General features: G+C 39.4%; 4 protein-coding genes across 4 annotated transcripts; all 4 read right to left on the bottom strand.

The window, feature by feature from the left end:
- Positions 1 to 3,346: 3,346 nt before the first annotated feature.
- On the bottom strand, positions 3,347 to 4,975 carry LSM04_003085 (uncharacterized protein; the record flags this gene model as incomplete). Its single annotated transcript, XM_067337777.1, has 1 exon — positions 3,347 to 4,975. The coding sequence occupies one exon, from the start codon at positions 4,973 to 4,975 to the stop codon at positions 3,347 to 3,349; it is 1,629 nt and encodes a 542-aa protein (XP_067192851.1).
- A 584-nt stretch (positions 4,976 to 5,559) lies between these two features.
- Positions 5,560 to 7,164, bottom strand: LSM04_008979 (uncharacterized protein; the record flags this gene model as incomplete). Its single annotated transcript, XM_067337776.1, has 1 exon — positions 5,560 to 7,164. One exon carries the CDS (start codon positions 7,162 to 7,164, stop codon positions 5,560 to 5,562), a length of 1,605 nt encoding a protein of 534 aa, XP_067192972.1.
- A 636-nt stretch (positions 7,165 to 7,800) lies between these two features.
- LSM04_001260 (UDPGP family) lies at positions 7,801 to 9,624 on the bottom strand (the record flags this gene model as incomplete). Its single annotated transcript, XM_067337775.1, has 1 exon — positions 7,801 to 9,624. One exon carries the CDS (start codon positions 9,622 to 9,624, stop codon positions 7,801 to 7,803), a length of 1,824 nt encoding a protein of 607 aa, XP_067192821.1.
- A 250-nt stretch (positions 9,625 to 9,874) lies between these two features.
- Positions 9,875 to 13,012, bottom strand: LSM04_003285 (putative 5-3 exonuclease; the record flags this gene model as incomplete). The annotated part of the gene is made up of 1 exon (XM_067337774.1): positions 9,875 to 13,012. One exon carries the CDS (start codon positions 13,010 to 13,012, stop codon positions 9,875 to 9,877), a length of 3,138 nt encoding a protein of 1,045 aa, XP_067192857.1.
- Between the last annotated feature and the right edge of the window lie 56 nt (positions 13,013 to 13,068).

The following is a 13,068-nucleotide window of genomic DNA, read 5'->3' as shown; positions in this document are numbered from 1 at the left end:
AATAATAATAATAATAATAATAATAATAATAATAATAATAATAATAATAATAATAATAATAATAATAATAATAATAATAATAATAACGGGAGTATACGGTCAAATCCGAGAAAAGTGTGCAACCATAAGCATATCTTTTATCTTTTACAATACATTCACTGCAAAGAGTGTTAAAAAAGAAGACACCTGTTAAAAATAGGAAAAAACAAGAGCAGAAACAGATGCCAAGATAGGGCAGTAATAAGCTATAGTAAAAGGAAAAACGAAAAAAAAAACCATTTTCTAGTTAAAAAAATTGTACGGAAGAAACAGAAACGAAAAAAAAAATTTATTCAAACTTTTTATTCGTTTCCTATATACAATTTTTAATGAAAGCAAGCTCAAATCAAGAGGCTCAAATATCATTTAGTTCGCAACCTCACATTCCCTTCTCTTTTCTTTGCAAATACGCAGCCCGGCTGATGACGATGATGAAAAGAACCAATTGCATACAGCGAGGAACGCTGCTGCTGCGCCAAACGAGAATGTTCCCCACACATCGCTCGTCGCTGTGATTTCACATTTCTCCAAGCCCGTAATAAACCGTACGTCTCAACCAAGGCACTCTCATACCACCGTGCATTCGTAGATGTTCTTTCCCTCTCATCATTCCCCTTCACATCCGACACTTCTGCCTCTGCCGCTGCTGTTGTTGTGTTTATTGTGTTTGTTGACTTGACGGCTGCGTCGAGTTCCGCGGCTGGTGAGTCACGTGTCCCACACTCTGACCGCGTTGGTGAGTGATCCACGAACAGCATCGACCACTCCGACGGACTGCCGCCCGCATACACGTCCCTGAAGGATCCGCACGGTGAGGAGGACGCCGCTGCTGTGAATCGCATGGCACACACCGCCGGCGTCATCGCACTTTCGCAGCTTGGCGATTGTGTTGAAATGCAATACAAATCACGCGGCGGCTGACTGCTGCAGGCCGAGTCCAATATTGCCCAGCTGCTGCAGGTGGACATGGGGGCAGAGGGAAGCGGCGAGGCAATGGCACCGGGCTGCAACTGCGGACACTCCACCGGTCGATTCATTACGCAGCCGAACAGACCTGGGAATGGATAAATAGAAATATAGAAAAATGACTGAAATAGGATAAAATAAAACAGGGAAGCACGAAACAAGTGTTTGCCTCCTTTGTGGATCCTCAATTACAGTTCAACCTCTTTTCTTTTTCTATTCGTATCTGTTGCTATCAAAGACTCTGGGATGTTATTTCCTAATGGGTGAACAGTGTAATTTCTTCAAAACACAGGTGCCAAAAAGCAAAGATGTGAGGAATATTCACTTATATGAGACGAGTTCATCCTCTCGTTGTTGTTGTTGTTGTTGTTATTTTTGGAGATGAAGAAAAAAAAACAGTGTATACGGCACAGCATCACAGCTGTACTGAAAAAGTACTGTAATGCGACATGAACATAAAATTAAGGAAAGAACTATCTATATACAGATTTATATAACTCTTTCTGTTTTCTCTGTTCCACTTGGTCATTTTCTTCTCCCATTCTTTGAGAACCTACTCCAAGCATTTGGCATTTCAGAGATTCTCCCCTTCCCTCTCTTCTCCCTCCTTGGCATAGGAGAAACAAGAGAAGTGAGAAACGGGGGTGATGTGGTCCCCATTAGAATAGAACAGGAGGATGGGGAAGAAGTAAAAAAGAAATTCGGTATACGTTGAAAACGAGCAAAGTGAAAAACCAAAGAACAAAAATTAAAACTCCTGTAATGGCAGTTGAGAAACTCCCCAAGAAACCAGTAAATAATAATAATAATAATAATAATAATAATAATAATAATAATAATAATAATAATAATAATAATAATAATAATAATAATAACGGGAGTATACGGTCAAATCCGAGAAAAGTGTGCAACCATAAGCATATCTTTTATCTTTTACAATACATTCACTGCAAAGAGTGTTAAAAAAGAAGACACCTGTTAAAAATAGGAAAAAACAAGAGCAGAAACAGATGCCAAGATAGGGCAGTAATAAGCTATAGTAAAAGGAAAAACGAAAAAAAAAACCATTTTCTAGTTAAAAAAATTGTACGGAAGAAACAGAAACGAAAAAAAAATTTATTCAAACTTTTTATTCGTTTCCTATATACAATTTTTTAATGAAAGCAAGCTCAAATCAAGAGGCTCAAATATCATTTAGTTCGCAACCTCACATTCCCTTCTCTTTTCTTTGCAAATACGCAGCCCGGCTGATGACGATGATGAAAAGAACCAATTGCATACAGCGAGGAACGCTGCTGCTGCGCCAAACGAGAATGTTCCCCACACATCGCTCGTCGCTGTGATTTCACATTTCTCCAAGCCCGTAATAAACCGTACGTCTCAACCAAGGCACTCTCATACCACCGTGCATTCGTAGATGTTCTTTCCCTCTCATCATTCCCCTTCACATCCGACACTTCTGCCTCTGCCGCTGCTGTTGTTGTGTTTATTGTGTTTGTTGACTTGACGGCTGCGTCGAGTTCCGCGGCTGGTGAGTCACGTGTCCCACACTCTGACCGCGTTGGTGAGTGATCCACGAACAGCATCGACCACTCCGACGGACTGCCGCCCGCATACACGTCCCTGAAGGATCCGCACGGTGAGGAGGACGCCGCTGCTGTGAATCGCATGGCACACACCGCCGGCGTCATCGCACTTTCGCAGCTTGGCGATTGTGTTGAAATGCAATACAAATCACGCGGCGGCTGACTGCTGCAGGCCGAGTCCAATATTGCCCAGCTGCTGCAGGTGGACATGGGGGCAGAGGGAAGCGGCGAGGCAATGGCACCGGGCTGCAACTGCGGACACTCCACCGGTCGATTCATTACGCAGCCGAACAGACCTGGGAATGGATAAATAGAAATATAGAAAAATGACTGAAATAGGATAAAATAAAACAGGGAAGCACGAAACAAGTGTTTGCCTCCTTTGTGGATCCTCAATTACAGTTCAACCTCTTTTCTTTTTCTATTCGTATCTGTTGCTATCAAAGACTCTGGGATGTTATTTCCTAATGGGTGAACAGTGTAATTTCTTCAAAACACAGGTGCCCAAGCAAAGATGTGAGGAATATTCACTTATATGAGACGAGTTCATCCTCTCGTTGTTGTTGTTGTTGTTGTTATTTTTGGAGATGAAGAAAAAAAAACCAGTGTATACGGCACAGCATCACAGCTGTACTGAAAAAGTACTGTAATGCGACATGAACATAAAATTAAGGAAAGAGCTATCTATATACAGATTTATATATAGCTCTTCCTTGTCTATTTTTTTTTTCCTTTCCTGACCATTTCAAATCACATCAAATGATTCTTCTATTAGCATTAGAGCGCACAGGACTCTCTCTTATATCCTGAAAACCCTCCATTTGCTGCAACTCCACCTGTTTTCTAAGTGTTCGAATCGCTGTCATAAGTCGATGTCGTTCCTCTGGATTTGGATTCGGTGAACGCAGATGATGACTGAGTTCTGCAGCAAGAAGACGTAACTGCTTCACAGCATTTTGGTGTTGTTGTTGTTGTTGTTTTTGGTGCCCTTGTTCTGATACCAGAGATGGTCTTTGTGGTGATAATGCACGACGTACTTCATCTCGTAGTGAAGGTGAAAGAAGGTTCGATCCCCCAGCAGCTCCTATACCAGCAGTAGATCCATGAATAGTTGAGGTATTTGTACCAAAATCATTTAATAGTGGTGTTCGTTGTTGGGGGGAACTACGTCCATCATGATGTATGAGAAATGCATTGGATACAGGAGGTACTACAGGTGGGGGCGGTTGTCTCATCTCATTATACTTCATTTTTTCTAATGCTCGCAGTAATTCCTGCTCTTTTTCCCGCTGTGCCTCTACCTCTAATTTCAACTGATCCACCCGCTCTTGTAAAGCCTGCCGCTTTGTTACATGAAACTTTACAGATTCAACACGATTATGAAGTTCACTTACTTCGTTTCTTAACACATTTCGCATTTCCTCCCGCTGCTTTGCGGCTGTAGAAGTGGCATGTGTGAAATGTGCGGCCAGACGATCGTATGCGGCGGCCTCGGCTTCCACCGCCTGCAGCCACTCCTGTCGTGAGGGTGGTTTATTAAGTTGTAAAGACCAGTGGGGTTCACGTCGTGGATTGTGTTGTTGACGACGTGCGTTAAGTATAATATTTTCCTCTGTGGCAACCATCTCACGTATAGTTGCGAGTGCCACCTGATATTTACTCTCCGTTTCATCCGGTTCTGTACTATTATGGGAGGATGTTCCGAGTAAGAGATTCGCCGAGTCATCGAACTGGTGTGGACGCGGCAGAAGATATACCGATAAACCAACCCCAGTACTGGCTACTCTTTCAGATGTGGATCTTTGTGTTGTTTGATTATCGCAATTAACAGAATTTGGGGATTCACGGGGTTGATTTGAAGTACGACTGGATGAACGTCGGAGTTCGGCGTTTCGCACCACAAGAAAGGTGGCACTGCGGGAGAGACCACAACGTCGATTGAGATCGTAAAATGCCTCCACCTCTGGTGCTTTAAAGATACAATCTATACCAGTTAAGATAGTAAGATAATAATTTCCATTGTTCGCGCTATTGTCATTATTATTACTATTATTCTCCGTAAAAGCACCAGCACCAGAAGCAGTACCATCTCCTCCTCTACTCAATCGTCTAATTTCATTATCTCTATTCTCCTGAGATCTGGAGTTCACATTCCCATTATTATGCTGGTGATTACTGTCATAGGCTAATGCACATTGGTTTCTAGGAATTGCCATACGTAATCCCATACCGGTTAACGCCTCTTCAAGATCTTCCAAAACTGTATTTACAGTCGTATCTTGTAAAAACGCAAATTCAACATTAAATCTCTGTGTTTGAAATTGTTCATTCACTGCATCAACGAGAATGTTGCCCATAAACTGTTCATCTTTTGTCATTTCCATCTCTCTCCCGTCTCACCCACTACCTGAACCACAAACCAATAGGGGAGGAAAATAGAAACAACCACAAAGAAAAAAAAGAGAAAGAAAGGAAAGGAAAAGACCATATTTTCACAAAGGAATTTTTCAAATGAGTATAAAATAAATGTAAAGGTTAAGAGAAATTAGTACTAATTGATGATTTTACACAAAAAAACACAGACAGACAGACAGAGAGAGAGAAAGTAAGAGTGAGTGAAAAATAGAAAGAAGAAAAAAAAATTCACCTCACGTTTTCTTTCAGCCTCTCACTTTCTCTGTTCGCGTGTATACATGCAAGACACAAGTTTACAAATTTTCACGCACCGCAATAAATTGAGGAAAAAAATCTATCACTAGCATCCGAAATCACTCTTTTTTTTTCTAGTATTTTCTTTTTTTTTTCTTTTCTTCATTATCTAAATCTTCTTTTCGATTTGACTCCCCAACTCCTGATTCCATTTCTCATCTCTACTCTGTTACCAAACAAAAAAAACGAACAAAAAAAGAAAAGAAAAAAGGAAAAGAATAAACCACAATTACTTAACTTGGGAGATTTGAGATTTCCCTCAGTGTGCGGCGTAGAGAGTTCGTATAAGATTCTCTTGTCTTGTGTGTCCATCGGCAACATCTCGCTCTAACCATGCGAGTAACAAGTCCAGTCGTTCACAGTCCCGCTCTGCACTTACACACTCTGTCCATTCCTCTATCAAGACTGCCTTCTTTTTGCAAAGTTCATTATATACAGAATCACTCTCAGACTCACGTGAAGTCGCAACGTACTGACGACACAATTCATCCATACGGAAATGTGCAGCAGCTAGACGTAGTCGAGCATTATCTTCTTCTTCACTCATATTCTTTGTTGCCGAAGTATTACTACTACTACTTCTTCGTAACATAGATTCACGATCACGTGCAGAGAAGGATGGTGTAGGGTGAAGACTTGCGAGTTGTCGGAGTGTTACTGCAGTCGTAGCCAATGTCCACGGTAAATTACTTTTCGCATTTATCGTATCTTCACTAGAAACAACATCCGCAGGAGCAGACACAGCAACAGGAGCCGTTACTGCAGGAGTAACAGAATCTGTAGGTGTAATAGGAGAAAGAACAGAAATGGGCCCATTTCGCAATACATTATATGCCTCTTGTGATTCCTTTAACATTAAACTGGGTGCAGATAAAGAGTTCTCTGGATTAGGCGCTAATGGTGATTCTAAAAAACGAGAATCTGGTGCCAGAAAAAAACGGGCATGTTCATCTTTTAATGCTGCATGAAGTGCGGCATCATTCTCTAAGGTATGTGTAGTGGAATTACCCAAGTAGCATATCAATCGCATTTTAGATGGTTGAAAGGCACATCCCACCTGAAAACCAATATCCGTACAAGCTGTACGTATTAGTGATGAAAGTGATTGTGAATCTTTTTGTGGTACAGTTGTAGTGTATTGACGTCCAGCGAAATCTACATATACTACATGAACTGTATTAGCATTTGTTTTATTACCTCCAGTAGAAGCACCAAGAGGAGGAAGAGGAAATGAAGTGCAGTCTGAAAAAGCTGTAAAACGATTAATATGATTAGCAAAATCATTTCCTGAAATAGAATTTATAGATCGTTTTAGTTTGGACTCAACATCTGTTCCTCTTCGCTTTTGCCGTAATGATGCGTCTACCGTTATTGGATCGCCACTTAACTCTGCTGGAACCTCCACCACCTCAAGCATTGTGAAATCCTTCATCTCCGCAGAAGATCCTCGTCCAATAAGACGTTTTAAATCCCCTAATGGTACGAGTGCCCCTTGTAGAAATAAAAAATGCTCCCACGCCGTTTCTGTTATGTCTGTTGATGTCAATCGTCTTTCCTGCTTCTGCCGCCTAAGTTCCTGCACAAATGCCATTTTCATCAGTGGTGTTTGCCCCGCCGCCTCCATTGCGGCAATGCCAAGAAAGAGAAACCGATCACTGGCATCCCGCACACATAAAGCGAGTTCAGTTTCATACGATTTGGACACTTCAAGTGCGGCCCCCATGCGTTCCACAACACTCCGCCGTGCTTGTGTGATGATATCCCGCGGTGTAGTGGACTGCAGTACGGAAAAGGAGAGCCACACCTGCGTTTTACTGCCATTGCTGCCCACAGTGTGTAGACAGAGTCGGAGAACAAGTGGCATCACTCTCCAAATATAGAGGGAAAAAAGATAAAAGAGAAATAAAAAAGAAATAAAGAAATAAAATTCAGGCTAGATATATTTTTTTATATTTATTGATCTATACTTTTCACAGGGGTAAAGTGTCAATAGGCAAATAGAAATACATAAAAACCCAAAAGAAAAAAAAAAGATTAAAGTTTTAATAATCGATATTTACTAATTTATCTCGCATAGTCTCATACATTCACTTTAATATTGTCCTTGTTTTCTCCATAATATTGTTTTTTGTTTTTTCATTTATCGTTTCATCACCATGTATAATGAATTTCTCCGTTTTTTTTTTTTTTACTTTTGCTATTCGTTCTTCTTCTGCCTCCAGATCAAACCTTTCTTTCGTAAAAGCCAACCACATTCGTTTTTTTTTTTAAACCAGTGTTGCTAAGAAATGCGAAAAAAAAAGAGGACATGCTGTTACTTTTTATGTATAAACCAAATTATAGAAAAACAGATGAGAAAAAAAAGACACGACCCCTGAAAATATTATTGATCCATTTTCTTCTATTCTACCAATTACATCAATACCATCACATTAGCAAAACCCTCCTTTGCGCCTTATAACTCTTTCTCAATAATAAGAAAACGAAAAAAAAAAAACACTTACAGCTTTGCGTAATGAACTGTTTGTGTCTCATGATCCTCAAAAACAAATCCCCGAATATTATCCATCTCCTTTGTATCTAGACCTTCATGAGTGGGTCTAACAGTCCATCCGTTATTTTTAACGGTTAAATCACGAATAACAAGTGGTGTGGCATCCTCATCCACTGGGCCAACAAGACGTAAGGCACCATCAAGGTTAAGGCTCTCAATACAAACACGGCCTTCCACAATTAAGACACTCCGCTCACTTATCTGCACTTTCTCGGGATGAGGAAGTAAACGTTGTGTAATATCCTCCAATGATGCTCCCATCGCAATAGCATCCGCCACAATAACAGGGAAAAGTCGAACTTTCAGTGTTTCAGCCACCATTACATCAAATGCGTCCGTAGAACGCAAAGGTAGTTTTAATCCTGCGCTTTGGAAGCGTAGACGCATCATATCATAAAAACCCTCTTCCCCTGTTGATGCACAGTGGGCATCCAGTCCTTGTAATGTCTTCTTAACACCCTCTAGAAGGGCATTCTTTACTGGTTGATAAGTGAGACGTGTAAATGTCGTGGCCCCCACACGATGTTTGGATGGATCAAATAAAAGAGCAACATCTTGCATAAGTGATTCAATACGACAGGGTTTAAACTTTGTCTTGGTTGCATCTGTAAACTTTGGGTTAATAAACTCCGGAACAGTACCTTGAGATTCTGTTAATACTAGTACATACGACTTGAAGTTTAACACAAGTGTATTAATACTACCTGGAAAGGGAGAATATGATGAACCTGGAGCGGCATAATCGCCTCCTCCTTCCTTTAGAGATGCCGCTACTGTTTCAAATAAATTATATTCAATATTCACCGTACGTTCTACACTTGATTTACGTGTAAGAACATTGCAAAGAAGACCAATAGCTTCTTTTGGTAAACGAGGAATACATGTAAAATTCATTGTTAAATTGTGTTGCACACTCATAGAAAGACTTACCGGAATAGTAAGGGTTGCCATAGCATTGGTATCTTGCATAAAAACAATATATTCATATCCTTCTTCCATCCATTGATCCACAAGACGTTTTCCTGAATTTGGATTTATTGCTTGATAAAGAAGTGAATGAACATCTCCATGACCATGAGGTTTTCGCAATAGTTTACCATTTTCCATCGCCAAATGTGCCGAAGTATCACTAAAACAAAATACCATTTCTTGTTTTAATAGATATATATTACGCATTCCATGATTTATCTCCTGTAACAGCGTCTTTGTACGTTCATGTGTATCATCTGACGTCATAATCACAAATGGTGCGTCCCTTCCAGCGCAATGTCGCAGCCAGGCAAGATAGTGGGCAAGATAACATCGATGGGTGGCGGTCTCAACAGGTAAACCGACCTTCACACCGGCGTATCCAAGACGTTCACCAAGGCCTCCAGCCACAAGTACAACAACGGTACGTCGTAGGAGTTGTAATCCTTCCCGTTCCATCTTTGTAAGTATTGATTTTTCATCTTTATTTGCATCTGCTTCCATTGGTATAAGGGATGGAGCTTCATAGGCGTATGTAGGTTGATCAAGGGCAATAATGTCTGATTGTGATGTTTGCGTACCGGTGAGTAAACGTTTTCCTGTGCGAATGTATTGTGTTACTCCACCGTCATAGTGACTTCCAAAGTTAAATAATTCTCTGAGGCGTTGTTGTTGTTCTTCGTTGCATTCCTGCGGTGTGTTTGGCCATCCACTAAAGAGATGCGACTGATCATATTCTGGACTAGAAAGAAGTTCACGCAGTGCGTGGAGATCTTCCAGAGTGGGAGAAGCTGCCGACATTGTTGATAACTTATAATAATCCTAAAGTTCTATATATATATATATATATATTATATGTAGTTATGTGAAGAAAGATTATGAGATTAAAAGAATAAAAAATACATAAATAGGGAGAATAGCAAATGGTATTGTGCACAAACAAACGTATATATATATATATATATATATATATATAGGGGTCATATACAGGAAAAAAAAGCAAAAAAAAAAGACACACAACGCAAATTCTTACACTTATTTATTTATTTATTTATTTATTTTCTGATGATCCTTTTCGTTTAGGTATCTCAATACCTACAGTCTCTATGTATGATGTATGGTCAGGATCGTAGAGAGGAGGTTTGGTGGACTGTATACTGCTAAAAACAGCTAAACAACGGTGTTCATCAAATGGGGCACGGCATACAAAACATTTATCTCTTTTAGTAAAGTTAAGAGAAAGACATTCTGCACAAAGCCAATCCACATAAGTCATACGAATATTATTGCGTCGTAAACTGCTGCCTATCATAGGGTCATGTACGGCGATTCCAAGTAATATAGAAAAAAAAATAGAGCCCAAATTAACTGCAAAAACTTGCCAAAAGGAAACTATTTTCCATGGAATCAATACCATAGTTGTGAGTAATGAAATTACTGCAAATCCAATAAGATATGCTCCAAATGATGGTCCTTTATTAATCTCTGTTATAATACCATTCTCTTGGGTACCATCTGTTTTAATGTCCATATGTTTTCCTTCTTCTTTTGATATTCCCATTTCACGCTTTTCACGACGTGATTTACGGTGTTGTTCCCGTTTGTTTGGCCTTCCTTCCGTATCGCAGGTAACCCACGGAATCGTTGCGGTGCAAGAATATGTTTTGGGTCTTCCACGTACTGGAGGACTATCACGTAATTGCATATAAATAACTCCCTCGCGTTGTAAATGCAATCGAATAGCATCACTTGCAGAGATTTCATTTACATCACCATGTAGTTCAAACTCTGCCGTTGATGAACTTAATACAAGATGGTAATCCTTTCTTTTGCCTCTCTGCTTTTCCTCTTCACTAAATTGTGTTTGTGCCGCTTTTGTTAATTCTTCTAACCGTGGTGCATTTGCAAATGGAATGAGTACTGCCGCAAGGTGTTCCTTGTCATACGCCCCTGCGTAATCCACAGACCATTTTGTAGGAAATGTATCCATTAACTCCTCTGGTGGATTTAACATAACTTCTCCCAATACATTTGGTAATAACGCATAACTTGTGGGTGGAAGAATACAAAGTAATTGTACATACACATCAGGAGGAGTAGTTTCTAATGGTGGTGGTGGTAATAATATTGTATCTACATTACGTTTCTTTAGAAATGAAGCCAAATCAAGGGCAAAAGGTCCATGGTGAAATGGATAATACCATGACCAACTGCATGAAATAGAATTACTACTGTAGTAACGCCATATAAATCGTAAACCTTCCACATATTTTCCACATGCCTCATCTAAGTTATTTATAAGACCAGTAGAGGTTAGATATAGTTTACGCCAATTATCATCCACATGTGAATAAAGAGGTTCTGCCGCTTCTTGTATTGTTATAGTATTATTATTTAATGCAAATCGACGAAACTTTACAGCCTCAATTTTTGCATATGATTCAAATAAACGTTGTAATTGTAATAGGTTAATTTCATGATTGCCAAGTGTAAGAAACCCATATGGTAATACATCTGTAACATACAATTCTAATAAATTATCTAGTGCACTTTCACCACAAAATGCACTAGGGAGTCGTGGAAGGAAATCATTCCCTAATAACATTGCTAAAACAATAAAATCATCAATAATTTTGCTATTTGCTGAAGAATCACAAGGCATAAAATGTTTCCAAGATGTTTTTTCTTTTTCTTTGGTTTGATTTTTAGATGCGATGGGATATCGTATTGCACCATCAGGAAAACCTGCATGTCTGAAGAAATAATAATTATTGGATGAGGCTAATGCATCCAAGGGAAATGCATTTTCGTTAGCTGGCATAAACCCTTTAAGTTTACACAATCCATGTAATTCTGAAATTAAATGTGAACCTACCACATCAATATCAAAATATTCATATGTGGTATTCGCTACAATTTCAGAGTTACTACTATTAACATTGCTTTTATTATCGATACTTTCATTCATACTCCCATTCTCAATACTAGCAAACATATTATCTATTTCACTATTATCCTCCTCTTTTTTTCCTTCTTCTTCTGCTTCTACATTATCATTAGAATTTTTTTTATGCTTCTTCTCTTTTTTTGCCTTTTTTCGATCTTTTGCTTCCTTATCTTTATTCATAGTATAAGGATTCCTCTCAACATCTCGGAGAATAAATATATTGGGTATATGCAGTGAAAGTGCCAGAAATACCAAATCCGCATCAAGTCCAACAATCACATGTGCCCCTTTTCCATTAAAACCGGAATAAGATGATTGTGTACGGAGAAAATCAATAATTTTATGTTCTCCCTCACCTGGTGTATTATCTGCAGATATCACTACACGTAAAGATGCCCACATGGGATTACCACTCGCTATTCTATCCTCCACCATTGCAAGAACGGCATTCACAACGTTCGTCATAAATGCAGTTCCTGGACTAATACAATTACTATCAAACTCTACATTGTCATGAGCGTATTCGATAATATCACCTTCAAGAGAAGGAAAAATATCATCCTCCATGAGGTGCATAGCAAAGATAGAGTCATTATTATTATTATTATTATTATTATTATTATTATTATTATTATTATTATTATTATTATTATTATTATTATCACCGTTAACCTTGTAGTTTATATTATTTGATACCATTTCTTCCTTTCTTTGATCATCCGCAGATAAGACATGCCCGTAAAGTGCATCTTGCATTAATGATTGACGTACATCCTCCAAATCTTCATCCACCTGCTCGAGTTCATGTGGTGAAAACTCCCGCAGACATTCTTCCACAATCTTTGCCCCACCACTTCCACCCGCAGTCATATTCGTCGTATAACTACTACTCTTATGACTATTAATAGTACTGGCACTAGTAGTAATAGGCGTACTCTTACTCATATAACGTCTTGCCCGTTGTTGGTTCATCTTTGCCCGTGGAGCCACACCGTCTGTGGCGATAAATAATAATTCCCGCGGCCGCACAGTAGCGACGAGTACTTCCACTTCACGGCAAATACGCTGCAACTTCGCCTCCGCACTTAACTGCGCCACGCTGGGATCATACTCACTGTGGCAGCAGGGATGAATAAGGCCGTTGAGATCAATGTACAGTCCGTGCGTGGTGGATGGGCAGCGACTGACAACCATCAATGGATATTTCTTGCGCAGCCACGCAGCGAACTTTGGAACGCCCATATTTTCACAAGTTTAATAAACAGTTTAAATAATAATAAACTTTTTCTTTCTATTTC

This window comes from Trypanosoma melophagium (genome assembly GCF_022059095.1).
Source record: "Trypanosoma melophagium isolate St. Kilda chromosome Unknown ctg19segment0, whole genome shotgun sequence".
Lineage (NCBI taxonomy): Eukaryota > Euglenozoa > Kinetoplastea > Trypanosomatida > Trypanosomatidae > Trypanosoma > Trypanosoma melophagium.
This window is presented reverse-complemented; position numbering and strand designations above follow the sequence as displayed.